The sequence below is a fragment of the Cyprinus carpio genome, chromosome B23 (assembly GCF_018340385.1).
Source record: "Cyprinus carpio isolate SPL01 chromosome B23, ASM1834038v1, whole genome shotgun sequence".
In the NCBI taxonomy this organism is placed as follows: Eukaryota; Metazoa; Chordata; class Actinopteri; order Cypriniformes; family Cyprinidae; genus Cyprinus; species Cyprinus carpio.
The window spans coordinates 4526420-4548690 of record NC_056619.1 but is presented as its reverse complement, the minus strand read 5'-3'; the positions used below and the strand labels follow the sequence as shown (position 1 = coordinate 4548690).

General features: G+C 38.1%; 1 protein-coding gene across 2 annotated transcripts in view; it reads left to right on the top strand.

Moving 5' to 3' along the window:
• LOC109085042 (pleckstrin homology domain-containing family G member 1) overlaps positions 1 to 20791 on the top strand; it is a 45948-nt gene extending 25157 nt beyond the window's left edge. For both annotated transcript variants that reach the window (XM_042751381.1, XM_042751379.1), the window contains exons 3-18: positions 184 to 284; positions 1558 to 1627; positions 5151 to 5197; positions 9037 to 9187; positions 9332 to 9463; positions 10207 to 10389; positions 13270 to 13365; positions 14183 to 14269; positions 14994 to 15027; positions 15134 to 15220; positions 15316 to 15354; positions 15471 to 15493; positions 15594 to 15764; positions 16116 to 16235; positions 16356 to 18216; positions 18337 to 20791. In XM_042751381.1, coding sequence (XP_042607315.1) covers positions 184 to 284; positions 1558 to 1627; positions 5151 to 5197; positions 9037 to 9187; positions 9332 to 9463; positions 10207 to 10389; positions 13270 to 13365; positions 14183 to 14269; positions 14994 to 15027; positions 15134 to 15220; positions 15316 to 15354; positions 15471 to 15493; positions 15594 to 15764; positions 16116 to 16235; positions 16356 to 18216; positions 18337 to 19334 — 4200 coding nt within the window. In that variant the 3' untranslated portion in view covers positions 19335 to 20791. The remainder of the gene's footprint in view (positions 1 to 183; positions 285 to 1557; positions 1628 to 5150; positions 5198 to 9036; positions 9188 to 9331; positions 9464 to 10206; positions 10390 to 13269; positions 13366 to 14182; positions 14270 to 14993; positions 15028 to 15133; positions 15221 to 15315; positions 15355 to 15470; positions 15494 to 15593; positions 15765 to 16115; positions 16236 to 16355; positions 18217 to 18336) is intronic.
• The last annotated feature ends 1480 nt before the right edge of the window (positions 20792 to 22271 follow it).

Sequence of the window (22271 nt, the reverse complement as noted above, 5' to 3'; positions counted from 1 at the left end):
GGACATACTGGAGCTAACCTGCCGACGTGGAAATGTTAATGTCAGGTGTAAGAGTTGAAAGCAGCAGATCTGTCTGTCCAAATACAGCACACCCGGAACCTCATAAAGCCAGTCAGAGGGCGGGACCCCTGTGTTTGATGGCAGGCGATGAGATTATTCATCCTTTCATCTGTTTCTCTGCAGGATTACCTGGAGTGCATCAGCAATCAGTCTCTTCTGCTGCTGGGAGATGAAGAGAGGAGTTCTTTATTTGGAAATATCCATGAGATCTACTGTTTCAACAGGTACACAGACACTATTCAGTTCCTGCTTGTTTCAGTGACAAAAACATCTTTTAGTATTTTATAAACTATTATGTGATTTTGTAATAATGTAATTTTGACCTTTTTTGAAAGTGTCCAACTCTTAAACTTATATAACAATATTATTAATTGATTCAAAATTATATATATAAAAATCCTTAATGATGTGACATCAGTTGAACCCCTTCCGCGGCAAATAATCTATTTCCATTCTCTCTTTTTTTTCTTTTGTCAAATATTGATATTTTAAATGCATTCATCAACCATTCAGCCCTAAGTTCTCTCTTTCTTTCTCTCTCTCTCTCTCTCTTCAGTACAAACAAGCCAAAATGTCATCACAAAATAGCTGACAGATTAAGATAGATTATTGAATTTGGTGTAGTTTTTTATTTATTTATTTTTATTTTAATTTAATTGATATAAAATGTAGTTTGACCTTCTGAGATAGACTATTTAATATTTTCGAAACTTCTTCACTGACCATTTGCAGGAAAAAAAAATGACAGAATGACAACAAAATGACAAAAAGTGTCCTTAAAGACCTGATGAGGGAAGATCTTCTGTTGTAGACTGTCTGCTGTCTGCTGTATTTGCTATCTCTCTTTCCTCAGTTCCTCTCACTTCGGACCACACACACACAAACACACACACACACACACACACACACACACACACACACACACACACACAGGGGTGTTTTTGTGAAAAGTGGGGACATACCATAGGTGTAATGGTTTTTATACTGTACGAACTGTATATTCTATCGCCCTACACACAACCCTACACCTAACCTACCCTTACAGGAAACTCTGTGCATTTTTACTTTCTCAAAAAACTAATACTGTATGGTTTATAAGTGTTTTGAAAAATGGGGACATGGGTTATGTCCTCATAAGTCACCCTCTCCTTGTAATACCTGTGTCATACCCATGTCATTATACAAAGTTCGTGTCCTGATATGTCATTCACACAAACACACACACACACACACACACACACACACACACACACACACACACACACACACACACGCACACAGATTGTGACTTCATATGACTGCAATGCTGAAGTGACCAAACATGCATTCACAATGCTGTTCAATTCATGGAAGTGGGTCTTTCCTTACAGAACACAGCCTACAATACAGCACAAAACTGGAAGACAAGTTGAATAGTTTCATAATGGCTCAGCCCATTAATGGATGTGAGTAATGATATATAATCATTCCGTCTGTGTGTGTGTTTGTGTGTTTTAGTGATCTGCTTCATGACCTGGAGAAGTGCAATGCCAACCCAGTTGCCATTGCAAAGTGTTTCGTAGCCAAGGTAGAACTCTTGTCTTTTCTTTCTTTTTTTATTATCACAAAGACATGCAATTTTGATGATCATTTACTCACCCTCAAGTTATTACAAACCAGATTTTAGACTATCTTTCATGTATGAAACACAAATGGAGAAATTATTAAGACTGCTGTAACATGATCACGCATGTAAACACTGTTACATCTATTATGTGTTAGAATTCATTTCCTTCCTCACGTTGACTAGTGTAACAACACATACTTGAGTAAGTGTTATAGCTGTTTTATAGCTCTAATTAACAGCTGTTGGAATGCATCTGGTTTGTGTGGTTTTCTGTCCTGTGGTGTTGTGTGATAATTGCTTTGTTTTGTTCGGGTTATTGTTGTGCTAATGTGCTGTTAGCAGGGGGCTGACAGTTTACAGGGTGCAAATGACTGAGGCTTACAAGATCTCATATAAAGCCTAAAACCCACACATCCAGAGGTCTGCGTATATGGGTATGAGGATTTATGTTTATGTCTATTTGAGAAAACAACAGAGAGATGTTACACAGAGAGGTGCTACAGTTAAAACACATTGATAAGTGGTGGTTTGCTCAGAGACTTTGTGTGCTCTGCATTTAACCCATCCAAGTACACACACACAGCAGTGAGTAGTGAACAAACACACACACACGGTGAACACACAACCGGAGCTGCGACGCCCGTGGAGCAGTTGGGGATTTGGTGCAGGGGCGTAGACAGCGGACAGGCCTGACGGACACAGGCCCGCCCCACTCTGATGAAAGGCCGCCCCAGTTTATTATACAAATATAATATTTGTTAAATAATTATTGTTTAATCCATTTTAACACAATTAGAGAACTATTATAACATCCCAAATAACTAAAATAAATAAAATGTGTTTTTACATAATTCTTGATGAGTTTGACGGACAGCAGTGTTAGCCAATTGTTATCCAGGCTGTGTCGGGCGTGTCGCGCATGTAAATTCTAGTGTTGGGAAGTTCGGTTCATTTGATTGACTCGGACCTTTGAGTCTCATTCAGTGGAATGAACAAATCTTTTTTCGAATCATTTCGTTCATTTTAGCAAAATGTAGTTAAAATTTTATGTGTTACTTCCCGTATGCAAACGATGATTATACTACAAACAGTACAAAACTTTAATGCTATAAGAAACAAAAGATTAATTATTTACCTGGGTCTTTAGACTATGATTAGCTCACCTCACCTTTTATCTGACAAGTCTTCGGGTTTGAGTCATTTGTTCATCACGTAAACTTAACCAATGCAGTCTTTTTTAATTTTAGTTGAAGTTATAGTAATTTCGTTATGTGCCTCTGTGATTTTTGTTAGTTATATTTAGCTTTTTGATCTTTTTTTTTATTTCAGTTTTAGTTTTAGTAATTTTAGTACTTCAGTTTAAAGTACTTGCCAAGCCAATATGTATATTTTAATAACCAAAAACTATTTTCAGTTTTTATTAGTTAACAATATCCAGTTTACAGCAATAAACTGTAACCTAAAATTTGTAACATCTAAATGAACTGGTTTTATTCAAGTAATAGATATTATTTAATGTCACTGAATCCATCTAGATGTAAATGCATTAATTTATAACAGAAAATAATTGTATGGGTACAATCAGATATAAATAGCTTGTTCCCACTTTTTACAGTGTGTTGGTCAGTAAAGGTTAGTCATCGTTAGCAAACACTCCCAGAACCGTGTGTGTGTGTGTGTGTTTAAAGGCATTACTCAGCCAGTTCTGTGGTATTGATATCACAAAGGAGCTTCAGGATTCCAGTAAGAGAGAGGAGTTTCATTACATCTGATTCCTATCAAAGGTTTATTTTCTCTCTGTTAAGAACAAACGCTGACTCAGTCTATTTCTCTGAGAACATAACAATCCTCCACCTGCAGTTTGCAGCTCTTCAGTTCAGACAGGAGGATATTACACAGCACTAACACAACTTATACAACAAATATTCCTGGATGCTAATTGGTTAAAACAGTGTTTTATTTGCTCCAGAATGCATTATGTAACAGTTCTGACCCAAAAGTGTCCATTAATTTTAAAATTGGAGTACACGTGAAAACTGCTCACATGTCCACATCTATTCATACATTTGTAGGCTTGAAGTCAGCTTCAGCATAATCAGACAGTAAGCACACATCTGGTTGTGGTTCCGGACTTTTAAAAACAGGAGAGTATGCTGCTCTTTAATTTATATGTTTTCCCATGGAGAACCTACCACTCAGTGAGGTTGTGTGTGCGTTTGGGTCACAGCATTTATGCAAGGACACCTTTATTAATAAAGCTACCTCTGTGTGTGTGTGTTTATATGCGTATGGAGAGAGAGAGGGCAGATGTGAAAGCCAACGGGGGCGGTAGAGAGAGGGGGGATATTAGAGGAAGAGGATAAATGGCTCTTTGATACTCAGACTCTCTGTACTTTTCCAAGTGCTTTGATGTTCATATAGGCGGAATGAGAGAGCAAAAGACTCCAGATGAAGGAGGAGAGCAGAGAGATTTAATCAGAGCACACTCACACACTGTAAACACAACATCAGGACTCTTATTACGGTCACTGCAACCGCTGTGTGTGTGTGTGTGTGTGTGTGTGTGTGTGTGTGTGTGTGTGTGTGTGTGTGTGTGTGTGTGTGTGTGTGTGTGTGTGAGGCTGTAATGCACCATCCTGATGTGACCTTTCAGAGCAAGTCTGATGCTTTATGGGCCAAAACAGCCATATGCACACTGACCTGGCTATCTAAATGTGTGCACTTTTGCATACATTTAAAATCAGCAATTACAGAAATAAAAAACTTAGCGTTTTTTAACCTGCCGAGCATTTATGGTGACTTAAAATATAATTTAATGTCATTTCTACTGAAACTTAAAAGTATAAACCTGTATTAACTAGTAATAGGACTTTGTTGTTTTGTTTGGTTTTTTGTGCACTTTCATTTATTTCCCTTCACTGAAAGTCCATTTCACCAAAACTTGAACATACTCAACTAAACTCATTTAAAAACTAATTAATGTGAATCAAGCATTTTCAATCCATTTCTTCTGAAGAGACACCATCACTTTATATGATCAACAGATTTATTTATAGATTTTATAACATAAATATTGATCAGTGTGCATACATAGAGCACATCAAATATGGTAAAACTGTACTTGCTTGATACACAAAATCCGTTCATTGGATCTTGCATTGACATGCAACAATAAGCCTTATTGGTTGTTGTCAAGAACATATAATTGAACTTCTGTTTACCATGTTTGATGAGTTTTATATATGCATCTTATAGGTTTATAACAACATGAGGGTGAGTAAATGATGAGGTTTTATAAGTATTAAAATTAGGCATGTAACTTGTCAAGTACAGGTGTTCTTTACCCTCCTTACAAACCTTCCTGCATTATTTTTCATTATGATATATTTTAATATGTTAATCTAGGGGACCTCTGGCTGACCCCCACACAAACACACACATCTTACTTTGAGTAACTGCCTCTAATTTCCTGATTGTTTTTCAGAGTGAAGACTTCCACATCTACACACAGTACTGCACAAATTATCCAAGGTAAGAAATACTTCCTGTGGTTTGTGGTTGTAGTTTACTTCGTGTGGTTTGTATGTCACCATCTGTCTGTCAGTATAGAGGTTTATAAGACTTCATGAGCGACGGCCGTCTCAGATGCCTGTTGTGTGTGTGTGTGTGGAATGTGAGACTTGTGAGAGTGTGTGCTCATATTATATGTTGTGTGTGTGCATGTGTATAACACCATTGGAGTCTGGGAGACTGTTCCTAAGGGAAACCCCCTGTCTGATGGTCTGATTCTCTCTCTGTCACATGTACAATCTGCCCCTTTGTTTATTACATGTAAAAATGCATCAAGCATCCTTTTGCACTTTAAGAACATCTTACACCTAAAGAAATGAATAGAACATTAACATTAACTTCAAAATGACATACAGATTAGATCAAATGGCCAGCATGTTGACCAGGGGTGCGTTTCCCAAAAGCATCGCTAACCTAAACTAAGGGTCGCAAGGTCTGTCAATACCATCATAGTTTAATGGTTTGGTGTTTTCCATACTTCCAACAAACATTTGCAAACAGTTTTGCAAATTTGTATGGCTGGAACTACAGCTCTCGTCTTGTGATTAAACACACGTTTCTTGTTAGTTTCATGTGGACTTAAAGCTGCAGTCCATAACATTTTTTGTGCTCAAAATGTATGTAATAAATCAAATGCATCCATTTTCCAAACAGTGTATTGGCTTGTCCTGAATCAGTACGGTACACCTATAATAAGTGTTTATATTTTGACTATTTTAGACTGGTTCAGGTAGGTACCGCTGCGGAGTAGCCTGCGTGATTCGTCAAAGACATTAACAGAGAGAAGTAGCCCCGGCTACAGTGTTCTTACCTAAGATGCACGCAGTTCTGTTTATTAACCGCTAAAGTGTCAAAAGTTACGGACTGCAGCTTTCAATAGCTCAAAAATAAGCTAACATGGAGTACAATCCCTATCTTTCAGTCCATACAGAAAAAAGCTTTATTCTGCATCTACAAAAGCATTGAAGAGTGTGCATGCGCTTATCCGTTTGTTCTCAAATCATTTAATTAGAAGTTATTACTAGTTATTAAGTCAGTGTTTTAGTGACTGATCAGTGTTGAGTTCTTGAATAAAGGTTATCGCAGATTATTGTGAATATGTGTCAAATATATTTACCTTTGGGTGTGTGTATACGTGCAGAGATTTAAATCTATTCATAAGCCTGAAATCTGACAAAGTTCAACAAAAGTTTTTACATACAACACCTTTCCCTTGCAAAATGCCACCCACACCCATGGTTTCTTTTCTTTTTTATCAAACACACACACACACACACACTGGTGCAGCATGTGCTGTCACGAGTACCACCTCTGGTGCTAGAAGAAATTAAAAGTGACATTACTCAGTAGTAGTTTCATCAGATGCTGAATGGTGTGAGTATGAATGGATTCTTGTCTGGGCCACAGAGACCCTCTCTCCACACCTTCACACAGCTGTTGACCCTAACCAAGGTCATATGGCACGCTCACACACACATACAGTAACGCTCCTGAAAGCAATAGCTGTATCTCAGTGATACTCGGGTCATATTTCCCGTCGGGACAATGTGAAGTCTGTGCGCAGGACGCTGGAATGCACACACACACAAACGTCTATCTGTCCCAGTGCTTTGTGAGGCGTGGCAGCAGATCCAATAAACTGTAAAATCTGTGTTTTAACAGAAGGGCCCGACCTTAGACTCTCAACCGTGCATATACGTCTTGGTTGTGTGTGTGCATGTCTGTGTGTGTTTGTATGTTTATCTATACTGTGCATTAGCCCCAAAAATGGACACTTGATCACCTTAAAAAATTATGTTCTGTCATCAAATACTCACCAACATGCAATTCCAAACTTGTATAATGTTCTTTTTCTTCCATGCAAAACAAAAGAACATGTTAGTTCCAAATTGAGCACATTTAAATTATTGGATGACCCACCGGTCACACTTTATTTTAAGGTCCAATTCTTGCCATTAACAAATCATTAACAATGACTTTTGCATTAAAAAACTCCTAATTTGCAACATATAAAAAGTTAGTAATTAAGTTTAGGTATTGGGCAGGACTAGGGATGTAGAATATGGTCATGCAGAATATGTGCTTTATAAGTACTAATAAATCCCAATATGTATATAAGGCATGCTAATAAGCTACTTAATAGTGAAAATTGGTCCCTAAACTAAAGTGTTACCAAACTATCTATTTAAACTGTAGCTTAAAAATGTTTAAAAGTTTGCATTAGATAAAGTATCAAATCAAGGGCCAGATTTACTAACAGCTTGTATCAGTGCAAACTCTCTTTCTGTATTAAAAAAATAAAACTACTGTTAGGATTTACTAAAGACACGTAGTGAAAAAATAGTGATGAAAATTATTTTTGCGGCCTTATATTCATTTGTAGTAGTTTCCCTTTCAGACACAAAATGTATGGGAAGAGAGGAGGAGAGTATTGAAATGAATCATGCAAGGTTTACTAGTCAGTTTGCACCTGTTAGTAGTTTACCCACACCTGATTATCATTGGCTTTGCTTATTTGCGTTTATGCTAATTTGTGCAAGTCTTGGTAGATTACATTGGTCATTATGAAAATGATACAGCTGCATCTGTGTTTTTTAATTTGTGCAATGTCTGTAGATCAACGGCAGAACTTTCCACTCCCATCACCGCATTTATGAGAATGCATTCTTGTGCTAATTTGCTCTGTTTAGTAAATTTATGGCCCCAAATCTTGTGTAATTTATTTCCAAGAAAGATAGCATGCACAGATGTCAAGCAATTTATTTTATAAATAGGTATTTATTAAGTTGTAAATGCAAAAAAAAAAAAAAAAAAAAAAAACAACAACTGTGCTGTACAGTGCTGTACAGGAAGAATAAATACAAGAATAAAACAGACATAAATGACATACACCACACAACAATACAACTTAAAAAGCACTTTTTTTTAAAAGCTAAAGGAAACAGATGAGTTTTTAGCGCACTTTGAAATGTACTAAGTGCAGGAGCTAAAACAGCTTTGGAATGATCACCCTGATCACCTTTGCATTTAAAGCAAGATCAGAAAACCACAAGGTGTATTTGATTGTTTGAATTTAGAGACCTTTCAGATTAATGCAGACAGATAAAATCAGCAACATACATTAATCTATTTCAAAACAAACCAATGAATCAGCAATACATAATTAAAGCAGCACTTTGTAATGAATTCTGTATTGAACAGGTACTGTAGCCAGTGTAGATTGATAAGCACAGGAGAAATGTGCTCTCTCTTCTTAATACCCATTAGAAGCCTAGCAGCTGAATTCTGAACAAGCTGCAGGCGAGAGAGAGAGAGGTGGGATATAATGCATTACAATAATCCAAATGCGATGACACAGAGGCATGCAAAACTTTCTCCAAGTCTTTAAAAGAGAGGACAGACTTCAACTTGGATACAGATCTAAGATAGAAAAAAAATATATATTTTAAACAACACTTCATGAACTGACTTCATACATCCACTAAAAACCACCAAAACACCAGCTGATTAAAAGCTGCTCTGCAACAATGAACAAAGTTAGTTAGTTTTGAGAACATGCAGATGACATTTTGATATTTTGTATCTAATGTAATGACATTGAGATATTTTTAAGTGCACTTAAGTACTTTTTTGGCCACTGTATATATATTTTTTGGTTCTAGCCTGAACAAATTAATTAAAAAGAGACGCCAAATCAATAACATGTCACAGACATGTTTATATTGTGCATATCTGCCAAAGTCTGAGTGGATATAAAAGAAACATTTTTATTGATAACACATGTTCGTGTGCATCTGCAGGTCTGTTGCTGTCTTAACAGAGTGCATGCGGAACAAAACAGTGGCAAAGTTTCTACGAGAGCGCCAGGAAAGTCTTAAACACTCCCTTCCTCTCGGCTCCTACCTGCTTAAACCTGTCCAGAGGATCCTAAAGTACCATCTACTACTGCATGTAAGTACAAAAACACCCAGAATGACCTTCCTAAACACACACAGACCCTAGACATAGTACACCTGTACACAAAGACTGCCCAGACACACACACACACACACAGTAGATTGTGGCACTGATCACAGATGTACTGGTGTTTTGCAGGAGATCGCCACTCATCTGGAGAAGGATTCAGAGATGTATGATGTAATCCAGGAGGCCATCGACACCATGCAGAGGGTTGCCTGGCACATCAATGACATGAAGAGAAAACACGAGCATGCAGTTAGACTGCAGGTTTGTGTACCCTACACACACACACACACACACACACACACACACTAGGCACCATATAGAGTAGCATATCAGTTAAATCACAAGAATACATGAAGGTAACCTGACCTGGGCTACATTCCCCAAAGAACTGTAAGTCTAAGTAAATCATAGATTTGCCAATAGCTTCTTCCATCTGTTTAGGCTTAGAAAAAAGGGGAGTCATACAGTCATTTAGAAAAATAGTAGCTGTTTTTTTGCTGCCACAACGTGCTGTAGGTTGTCTACAACAGGGGTGTCCAGTTCTCCTCCTGAAGGACAATGTTCCTGTAGAGTTAAACACCTAAACCAGCTAATCAGTGTCTTCAGGATTACTAAACTTACAGGTAAATGTGTTGGAGCAAGTTGGAACTAAACTCTGGAAAAAAGAGCCCTCCTGGAGCATGATTGGACACCCCTGGTCTACTATGACAGCACAACACAAGGCCACCAGCTAGTAGTTCAGTCGATCAAACATTGAGAATTGTTCCTTGAAAGGAAATGACCATCCTGGACCAAGTAAAATCCACTACCAACTACTTTAATTTGATTTTGGCTACAGGGTGCATGTTTTTTTAATGGATGGGTGTGTGGTAGCAGATAGCAGAACATTATGTTTGAGACTCATCAGACATAAACGTCATTCCCAACTTCCCCTGCGGCTATGTTACCTGATGTACGTGAAGAGTGACACTCCTCCTCTTCTGCTCACACCTTCTCTCTTTCAGGAGATTCAGAGTTTGCTGACTAACTGGAAGGGGCCTGATCTGATTGGCTACGGTGAGCTGGTTCTTGAGGGAACATTCCGTATCCAGAGAGCCAAGAATGAAAGAACACTCTTCCTGTTCGACAAACTTCTGCTGATCACTAAGAAACGCGAGGAGACTTACACCTACAAAGCCCATATCCTGGTGAGAGTTCATATACCTACTAGTTTCCCATTCTGGACAATCAGGTCAAGGTGGTCAAGCTGGTGTTTCAGACATGGCAGCTTTAATTTTTGCTGGTACTTAGACTTTTCCAAAGTGGTCTACCAAGTCACCCTTGTCCTCACCAGCTGGTCATAATGCATTTCTCATTGACACTTGTTTCCAGAATATGCCACTCAGGGAGCAGCTTGCATTCTTCACATCTCTTGCAATGTAGCCATGGCAAATACAAGCGATGGTCTGTGCGTGCAAAGTTTGGTGGAAAATCCAAAGGCACAAATGAGTCATTATGCAGCTACTGTAGTAATCAGCTTTGAATAGTACTCACAATAAAGATGCAAATATACCGTGGTTTGAACCCTAATAGTCAGAGGTGGAAAGTAACGAATTACATTAAAAAAAAGTGAAAAAAGTGACGTGACATACAGCCAAGTATGGTGACCCATACTCAGAATTCATGTTCTGCATTTAACCCATCCAAAGTGCACACACACACTGTGAACACACACCCGGAGCAGTGGGTATCATTTATGCTGCGGCACCCGGGGAGCAGTGGGGGGTTTGGTGCCTTGCTCAAGGACACCTCAGTCGTGGTATTGCCGGCCCGAGACTCGAACCCACAACCTTAGGGTTAGGAGTCAAACTCTTTAACCACTAGGCCACGACTTGCCCACAATTTACTGGCATAACTGTAATTGAGTAGCTTTTTTGTGTACTTCTACTTTTTAAAGTTATTTTTAAAATCTGTAATTTATATTTTGTTTGAAGTATTGTACTTCGCTATATTTTAAAACACATTAATTACTGAGTAAAAAAAAAAAAATGCTCCCTGGAAACTACTGCAATAAATAATGGGCAGGAGGGCAAACTGGCGCTAAAATCACAAGAAAGATGCAGACGGACAGACAGGCGTTAGTGGTGCAGACACCGCTGAAAACGAAACCCCGTCATATTCTGAAGTTGAACTCGAAGGAAATGACGTGAACCCCTGGCCATATTTATGCTTTATTATGCAGTGTAAGCTGTGTTTGCCTAGGGAGACCAAACTAGCAGCTTATAAATCTCGACAAGACATCAACCCTTCGCAAGCATGTAGAGGTAAGCTAAATAATTGCATCACTGCATTGGTGGTCAAAATGAAGCTTTGACCTTTTAGCAAGAGGTTTTGCACAAATTAGCCAAAAAGACAGTGGTGCGGAGTGTGCGATATATATAGTCTGCGATAATATCATAATTGTTGTTTTAACGATGTGCGCACGCATTTATAGTGCGTTCTTTCACTGTGTGATTCAGTCTGCTAAATGCATTTAGAATGATCACAAAATTGAAGATATGGGGGCAGAAAATGTATATATTTATATCATTTCATATAGTAAATCAATATCACACTAAAAATGCCGTTTTTGCCTCCAAAAATCAGCATGATTACATATAAAAAAAAATTTCAGTTCAGTAAACCGCTCAGTAAACAAGTTAATAAAGAGACTTACGTTTTAGGCACCATATTGCCTGTTTTTGCTCTATTTCTACAACAAAAAATAATTCCAAACACAGCCACCAAAGCACAGTTTTGCGTCTCTGAGCAACATAACAGTGTTTCGTTCCTGAATGAATCATCCGTTTAAATGATTCGGTTCAATCACAGTGACTCACTTATTAACAGTGACTTGCTGCCACCTACTGGCCATTTTAATTTCACATTTAAAGTATCTTTTGATTTTTTTTTTTTTTATAATTAATTTCTTATCATTTCAAATGAGTATTCAACATTTTATGTCTTGTACATCAAAACATTATTCATGCATTTGTAACTGCAGGTTAAATGCATTCTTGTCCTGCATTAAACAGTGTGTAAATACATCTAAATGCCACTTCCAATGAAGCTTCTGCGTTTCCTCTGCATTGAAAAGATTAATTTTGTTGATACTGATTTGCCTGGTAATAGTCTAAATGTCTTATTATTCTAAATAACTGATTCCTTTAATTAAAAACAACTAGTTTGAGATTAATAGGCCTATCCCAGGGGTGTCAAACTCAGCTCCTGGAGGGCCGTAGCCCTGCAGAGTTTAGTTCTAACCCTGCTCCAGCACACATATCATGTAGTTTTCAAATAAGCCTAAATGATTAGATTAGCTGGATCAGGTGTTTATTTAATTAGGGTTATATCTAAACTGTGCAGGACAGTGGCCCTCCAGGAACTGAGTTCGACACCCTTGGCCTGTCCCATTTTTGCCTCCCTCCCACTGTTAAAATGTAACTAAGTAATTTTTACTCTGAGTAAATTTTAAATAAGGTACTTTTTACTTTTTCTTGAGTAGATTTTTAGACTGGTACTTTTACTTGTACTTAAGTGAAATTTCATTAATGTAATGGTACCTTTACTTGAGTAGAATATTTTTGTACTCTTTCCACCTCTGCTAATAGTACAGTGTGAAAACAGACCTGCGGGGGAGGTGGAATTAAACTCTGATTCTGATCAAGCATTTCATCCAATTGTGAAAACAACCTCTTTTACCAGTTTTGGCCAGCACGATAAATAACTTATTTTTGTTAAGCATTTGCAGCAGTGTGCACTTTAAGAAAAAGCAAACCTTTTGGAAAAACTGGACCCTCAAAGGGAGACCTCTGTACCTTATTTACCCCTGAAGGGGGTACCATAAGGGCACATATTAAGGGTACATACTATTACTACTCAAAGGTACTAGAAGTAAGCTTCAGGGGTAAAGCAAGTCACAAAGTTGTTGTAGCCCTAAGCATACTATTTTTTGACAGTGTGTAAATGAAATGTGCATAAATTGTTCAATAAAATGTTTAGAACCATAAATGACTATATCTATAATCTGTTTCTCTACATTCTTCCAGTGCTGTAATTTAATGTTGGTAGAAGTCATTACTAAAGAGCCTCTAAGCTTCACCGTGTTTCACTACAAGAACCCCAAACTTCAACACACTGTGCAGGTAATATTTCAAGCTTTCTCACACATGCACACAAACAGCATGTAACCAAAGATCAGCGGGTTGTGTTAAATACACAGAGGAATGTCCAGCCTGAGGCCAGGCTTCTGACGGACAGCCAATCGCCTTGAACTTTACCCTAGTAAAACCACACCCCTTTACCTACAGGCTTCAGCATGTTTGAATATATGCACACAAAAGTGTGTGCAAGTGATGGTACGAGTCTCGCCTAAAGCCAGTGCTGGTACATCTGACCTTTGTGTTGGACCCCAGCCGAGTAGTCATAACTATGATGCAGTATGTGCCACAGAAGCCTGAACTGACAGAACGCTTGTAAATCACCTTGCCTCCTAATTATTGAGTGGCTCACTGTTATCTCAGCAGCTAATACATGTCTGATCATATGTACTCCATGACTTCATAAACTCTTAGGGGTTAGTACATCCATCCATCCATCTATCCAACCAACCATCAATCTATCCCTCTATTGATATTTTTCACAGCATTGCAGTAATAAAATGTAGAAATTTAGCCTGAATAATGAATCCTCACAGCAGGATAATGGGTTTTGCTGTCTCTGAAATGAACCATGAATAATGCGTCACTGCTGAGTAGCGGTTCCAGTCAACCACTTCTGTGAGTGTTAGTTACTGATTCTGCTGACGTTCACCCAGCTGATGAAAGTGTTTGTTTTGATTTTGACGACTGGTGTTGATGTTCTTTGATAGTGGGATGACTCGGTCACAGTAGTTTCAAAGGTGTGTCGGTATATGATCTTAAACTTGCAGATTGTGCTGATATGTCTCTAATCCACTTTTAGGCAAAGTCCCAACAGGACAAGAAAATGTGGGTCCTGCATCTAAAACGGCTGATCCTTGAAAACCATCCTGCCAAAATACCGGCCAAGGTTAGAACGTGCACATCCGCACATTGTCCTTGCTCTGCTTCTGTACAATGTACTCTGTAATTAGGCAGCTGTGGCTGAATCTGGCTATTCACACTCAACTGTGTCACGATAAAGTAGTTCACTCAGAGTGAATAAAAGAACTTCAAAGGTGGAGAAGAAATTTCTGTACTTACAGAAGAGAAGACATAGTGCCACCCAGAGGCCCTTTAGTCAAAATAAAAAAAATTAACAGACAAAGATACAATTTTGTGTTTGCTCATTTCTAGGCTCATTTAAATGTTCAAGGTCTTTAAGTTTTTATTCTATGTGCATTTAATTTACCTTTAGTAAGGAAAACCATATGTAAATTTGTCAGAATCATATTTTGCCTCAATTTAAAAAAGGAAAAAAATATATATATTTTTTTGCATTAAATAAAGGAAGGCCTTTTTTTTTTTTTTTGCATTGACACTTTTTCCCACTGGAATTCTCATTACTGTAATACAATAACTAACCCATTTTATCTTAATAGTTTCATTCATAAAATGAATCATGTCTAATTTTATATATATATATATATATATATATATATATATATATATATGTAATACTGCATAAAAAAACTATATTATTTTTTATTAAAAATGTGTATAAATAAATGTTAGTTCATGAAATACTGTTATAGTAAACACAAATAAGTCCTAAAAGGAAGTGTTTAAGAAAGGTTTTATTTCTGTCTCTGCAGGCTAAGCAGGCCATTCTGGAGATGGATACTGCAAGTAAGCATTATTTTAACATCAAACTGAAAGCTACACAACAATATATTTAGCACTTTCTGTGTGTTTATGAAGACTATATTTCAGACACTATTCTTAACTTTTTCAGACCACTCAAGTTTTAACTACAACACCGATGACAAGAGAGTGAACACTAAAGAGGGTCCTTCACCCCGGAGAGTGCGCAGGAAGACAGGTGAGACCAACAGCAAATACAACAAACAAACAATTTTTCACTGATCGTGTTTACTCATTCTTTTTGTCTCTCCCTCTGTCTTGCCGTTTCATCAGAGCCCTTATCTAAGTTACTGAAAAACTCCAAACATATAAGTAAGTGGCATTCATATGAAAAATGATAATTGAGAACAAAAAAATGCTAAAATAATATTAATCTTTTAAACATTGTTCCATTTTTTTTCTTTCTCTCTTCTTTGTTGTTGCTGTAGTATCCAGTCCAGATATTCCGAAGGTAAAGAACACCACCCATAGCATGCAAGCATTATTCCATTATACAAATCTGATGAAAAATCTTTAAAAAGTAAATAAAAAAATGTATTTGCTCTTCACAGCGTTCTAGTTTGGGAGTCACTCTGCTGTCACCTGTTGCCCATTTGGGTACTATTGGCCGATCCCGTAGCCTTGTCAGCGAATCACAGGAATCACTGGAACCTGGTGACCACAGTGACATTGACGACGAGTCACATCCACAAGATGCTGATGATGAGGACGATGCTGGTTTGGTGAGTCTGAATTGACATTTGATGTTTTATATTAATCCTATTAATAATTACTTAGGGGTCTGTTAAAGTAGCAAACAAGGACATGGTAGTTAGTAAAGGGTTTAAGATCAGAGATGCTAACATACTGAAGACCAAAAATAAAAGAATAAGGGAACATAGGCATAACAAAGATGTATCTACAAAAAACACCCGGAAAATCTGTATAGCAATGCCCTCACAACAGCTTAGATTTGTGCTTGCAATTTTTGTAAGAAAATGCACCTCTCTCATTTTCTAATGTAAGGCTCTGGTTTATATTTCATTTTCATTGATTATGAATAATATTCAAAGAGTCAACTTTTGCATGATCAGAGTTCTGGGGGCAAGCTGAGAGTACCAGGGAAGGGCAGCCGGAAAAGACTGAACCAGCAAGTGTCAGTGGACAGCATTGACCAGTGGAGAAACCACAACCTTACTCATCCAGACCTCCAGGTAAGGACATAGTGTGATACATAAAGTGGCTAGGACACAGTTGATACCAATAATTATTTTGTAGTTCCTGCAGCCCTAATCTTACGTATGGTAAAACTGGTTATTAATTTTTTCATTCAGACTGCTAAAGAGTCCCTTCAAAATAAGGTTATCACCCCCCCTATCCTACGGGTTACTGCACCTCCAGAAGGAGACAGAGATGAACGCTACTCTCGAATGCTGGGAACTGGAGAGGAACCTTCCTTCCGCAACATATGGACAGACCATCGAGTCCGGAGGGCTATGTTTCCAACTCGTCAAAAGAGTTTTCAAATTGATGATGATGAAGACATCTATCAGATGTTCCTGCCAGCAGAGAATGATATAAGCAGTCATGATGCCGAGAGTGACCATGAGACTGCTGACCATCCAGAAAGACCTTGTAGCTGGCATGTTGAACAAATTAAATCATCTCGGCTAGACCTCCCCACAAGCAGGAGCAAAGTACTTCGCAGGGCCAGCAGTGTTGGAGAAAACCAAAGTGAGCGACAAAGCCCTACCAAGCGAGCCCTACAAGACGAAGAGACCACCAACCAGACTGAGTCTTCAAGCAATGAAATCTCAGGGTCATCTTCAGCCGAGCAGTTAACAATTGATGATATCGAGAATGTTTATGACAACATTAGTTATGAGGAGCTTCAGGCCATGGGGCTTATCCGCAAGGATCAAGTTAACCATGCAGACTCTGAGGTATCAGAGGTCAAGTCTAGGATAGCACCACAAGTTATAATAACTCCCACTGAAACTGAGAGTTCACGTGAGAGCAATAGGTCTTCTGGTCAAGGCGGGGGGCCACATGAGACATGTGAACTCCAAATTGTTGAGGATGAGGAGAATGTCTATGATACCATTGTCTTCCAGGAGCCCCCGGTCCTTGCAGCTGTGATGGATCAGGGAAAACCAGAGAGTTTGCAGACATCAGAAGTAGACCTCATGGCTAGCCAGATTTTAGGAGGGTTTGCATCTGAGGAAAAACTCTGTCCTACAAATAAGACAGAGGTTGAACAGCCTCATATTTCCTCTGCTGCAGTTTCAGACACTGAAGCATCTCAGCTTTCCACAGCTGATCATACATTAGAGCAAGTGGATGAGATCTGGACGGATTTGGAAAACTACATCCGGAACAATGAAAAGAAGCCAGATAGACTTCCAGCTGCATTTCCTGTAAATGGAACGGACACTGCATGTAAAAAACAGGGCTCTCCCAAAAAAGTACATGCTACCCCACGTAAAGTTCAAGACTCTCCACGAAAAACACATAACTTCTCAAGTAAAGAGAACAGGCTGCAACAAATAGCAAGTGATTCCCAATGCAAAGCACAAGAATCTCCAAGTAAGAAAGCCAATTCTGCACATAAGTCTAATGATTCTCCTTGTAAATTACCCTTAAAAACGGTCCCTGTTTGTGCTGCATCTGGGTCAGCCAACCCACCAGCCTCTAACCCCTCTCCAGCTCCCCAGATCCCTATCCTCAACATTCCCAAGATTGTAGAATCTAGGTTGGATGAGAAAGATGCAGCATCTTCTCCTGCAGCACCTTCCCTTCCACTCCCTCCTACCCCTGGGCCTCAACCTGGTACAGTGAAGAGCATCCGCAATAAACTTGCAAGATTAAGCAGCGGAAGCTTCAGGATGGATGATGAAGATATCCCTTCACCAAAGGACTCAGAGGTCCAGACCCTGTTTAGTAGCATGGACTCGGCCTCCTCTAGTATGCTGCTGAGTGTGGAAGCTGGGGACCAGTTTCTTGACCTTGGGGAGAGGGGCAAGAACAGAGTGTTCCTCATGGCTAGACAATACAGTCAGAAGATCAAAAAGGCCAACCAATTACTGAAGATGAAGAGCATGGACCATGAACCCAGTTGTGCTAAGCTAAGGCTAGGCAAACAGAAAGACTTGGCAGCCATACTGGAGGAGAAGAAACAAGGTGGCACTGCAATAGGTAAGACATAATTGTGTGGCAAATGTTATTTTTTCTTTGTTCTACAATGTGTTATTCATAAAGATTAAACATATGATATATTGGTTTATGAATGCCCCTGTCTTCCTTTCTTTTGCTTAGGTGCAAGAATAGCAGAGTACTCTCATCTGTATGAACAGGTGGTTTATAAAGCTTCTCCAACCACTACACCAGTGCTGAAGTCATCTATCAGCATTGCCGGCCCCCATCCACTTTTTCCCAGCACCACATCCTCCCCTTCCCTATCTGAGAGCTCTACCCAAGAGTCTGACTGGATGAACTGCACATACAGTAATGGAGAACTTGCTGATTTTGTGCCATGGCCAGCAGAAACAACAGTGTGCACTTCAACCCCACAGAGAGGACTGGCAGCTGCAAGTTCTACTCCTGCTTTGAAGAACCTCCCTCCTACTCCGAGTGCTCCACCCAATCAGCGTTGGAGTGCTTATGTGACACCAATTAAAGATGACTCTGATCACATTTACACTTCAATTGGACCACGCAATGCCAAAGTGTCACCCTATAATCGCTGCCAGTCCTCATCTTCACTGATAGACCAGACCAGAATAGAGAATGGCAGGGGTCCAAGTAATCAGGTGTGGGAGGTCAAAGGAAACGAATCAAGGACACACATGCCGCGGCAGCATAGCCTACCAGATTGCCCTGTCCAGGGGACTTTAGACCTTACAACGCCATGCGATATCACACTGCGGGACTCACAGCAAATATTATCGCTCAACAAAAATGTGCCACTGAACGCGCAAAGTGCCACTGAGAATTATCTGGCCAACTTTAAAGACACTGGAGATGATGATGATGACTATGTAGAGATCCGTTCTGAAGATGAGGGTGAGGAGCAGAAGCAGGTAACTGCTCAGCCGCACAATCTGCCTGGAACTGCAGTAAAGTACTGCAACCCACCTCAAGGCAGCATGCAAACCCTCGTAAAAGGACAGCAGGTTTCCAATAACCCTGAGATGGCTCTGCAGGGATACTTGTGGAATGATCCGGACTGCAGCCAGCAAGGTGTGAATGAGCCCACTATTGTCCAGTCACTGAGGGAAAAGTTCCAGTGTCTCAGCTCAAGCAGTTTTGCATAGGAAGCAGCAAAGATGGACAACATATCACATACTTTGCACATAGGAAGAAATGAGACACAACGAACTTAAACTTCCACATGGAACAAGTTACACAGCTTAAAGACACAACACAAAGCACAAGACATACTACATTTTAACTCTAATGCATTGTACTTTACAGAGCTAAATGCACTCAACAACATACAACTTGTAAATTATGGATTCAGCATTATTCTGCTCATCTCTACACTTGAATTCAGTTAAACATGGTAGTTATATATCCAAGTAGAACACTGTACACAACATATTTCAAATGATTTATCTTATCTTCTTATCTTATCTCTTTTTCTTAATATGAAGAGCCAATAATTATATGACATGAAAAGTCATGTACATGTCAGAACATGTTTTAAGAAAATGAAAGAAACACATTGGCTACATGGGCTTGAATGGCAGGCACTAGTTAAACGTATTTCTCTCTAAAGGTGTTACAATATTCTCAAATTACTGGTTATAATATTCTAGTACATGTTGCCATACAAGCTTTAAGATAAGCCACATAAGCTGCACATGAATGGTGATGCTAATTCAATTATCTGCCATGATTTCTGTGTAAATAACAGTTCCTTAAGCCAATAATTAAATGTTTTCCTTTTAATTGTGTAGAAGTTAGTAAATTTGGTTGTGTATGTGGCTGCATCTACAGGAAACTATGCTAACATCAGCCAGTGACCATTCAGTTTGTAATTTGTAATATCTGCATGCCACATTTTTTCGAGTCAAGGAATACATAGTATCCATGTATATTTTACTATGCTGTACATTAGGTATAGATATAGGTTTATCAGTCTGGAAAGTCATAAGTATATTTAAAAATGTGATCTAGTTTTGCTAAAATCCTAGTTACAATCAGCCATGCCTCTGACATAAGCATATTGTCAGTAAGTATGGCATAAAATTACTTATACTGCTTTTAGATTTAATTTTTGCTTGCATCATTTCAGGAACACCACTTGTAAATGTAATTGGCAAAAAAGACAAGACGGTATCATTTATAGTGTGTTAATTTTAGGTTAATCTGATTGTGTTCAGGGACCATTGTGGAGATTAAGGAGTTTGAGGTGTCACAAATGTACTGTATTTAGATGTAAATTTGAGTTTAATACTGTGTTGTCTGATCATTTAATTGTTTAGTGCTTAAAATATTCAGCATTGGCTATCCCCACCTTGTCTCTGCCTTTAAACTACGCACTGTTTGGCTCACACACTGTCTGTCATCCCAAAGATTAAGCGATTTTTATTAGTGATTTTCACAGAACATTTCAGTTTATTTTACTTGTGCTGTGAATATTGAAGAGTCTCTGCTTTCATGAGCATTGTTCAAAGATGTTACCTTAAAATGTTACATTGAAATAAGAAATCTCCTAAAACCAAGATCTATTAAGTACCGTTGTAAATAAACTGAATTTAAATATGGATGGAAGCTTTGAGAATGAAGTATGTTTATATAGTTTTTGTTTCTTTTTATTTAGTTGTACATTTTGTTTTCTGTTTCACTGGTGGGGACTGTTATCCATTGGAATTGTTACTTTTGCACTTTCCCTCCTTTTAAACATCCTGTTTGTAAAGATGTCAATTTTCATGAATGTTGCCATTCACCTATAACCGTGATCTTAATTTAAGTTGTTGCCCTTTTTTTCTTTCCTTTTATATATATATATATATATATTTATTACTATATATATATATGTGTGTGTGTGTGTGTGTGTGTGTGTGAGTGTGTGTGTGAGTGTGAGTGTGTGTGTATGTGTGTGTGTGTCTGTCTGTCTTTCTGTGAGTGTGTGTGTGTGTGTGTGTGTGTGTGTGTGTGTGTGTGTGTTTTTAGTAGTGTGTGTGTTTGTGTTTGTGTGTGTGTGTGTGTGTGTGTGTGTGTGTGTGTGTGTGTGTGTGTGTGTGTGTGTAAAACTGCCTAGTTGTAACTTGTCAAAGATGTAAAGTAGGCAACAAATAAACATTCAATTAAAACAAAACTGCTTTTGCCTTTAGTTTTGAAATCACAAAGTTATGTGTTTGTTTATTTATTTTTTCTACAGTCACTTTATAATAAGCAAATGAACCTCAAGTGTCATTTGGGTCATTATGTGTCAACTCAATTCAAACAGAGGTCCTCGGCTCAAATTTGTGATTTTGTCAACTTTTTTTCTGAAATAAGATAAATCATGTAAATAAGATAATAAGATAAATCATGTATAGTGATGAAAGCTAAAATATTAAATGTCACAGATGCTATTATTTTAAAGAGGAAGCCCTGAAGAAAAAATAATGTTGAAATTAGAAAAATGTAACTTGTTACTTTCCATCTAAACAATTGCATAGAATATACCTGCCTGAGTGCCATAAATATTCTTGCATGCCTGTAACTCAAGAAGTATTAAAGATGTCTGAATATGACTAAACAATGTAGGGCCTTGAAATTGAAGATTCCAAAAGAAAAGTTTATTAAGAACTAGAGTATAAAATCATACGGAAATATCTTAAATACTTCTTGAGTTACATGCATGCAAACTTTGAAAAAAACAATAATAATTAAAAATTAAAAATAGGCCTATAAATGAGATTTTTTTTTTTTTAAATGGAAGAAGTTTATAAAAATACCCGTGTATGTGTGGACATGCCCTCAATTCCTGGAGTGCCACAGCTCTACACAGTTGTGTTTTCATTTACAAATGAAACTACATGAATGATTAATTCCTCAATGAAACACTATAGTATTTTTAATTATGGTCTATTAATTAGCCGAAATAAAATGAAATATATGCTAAATTTAAACTGCATTCCAGCAAAATATTCCAGTCAGCATAATCAAAGCATTATTGGCATGTTTGCAACCCAAGTCGAGCATTTACAGTAGGCTATTATTTACAAAAGTATTCAGAATGTTTAGTAAAGAGATCGAAT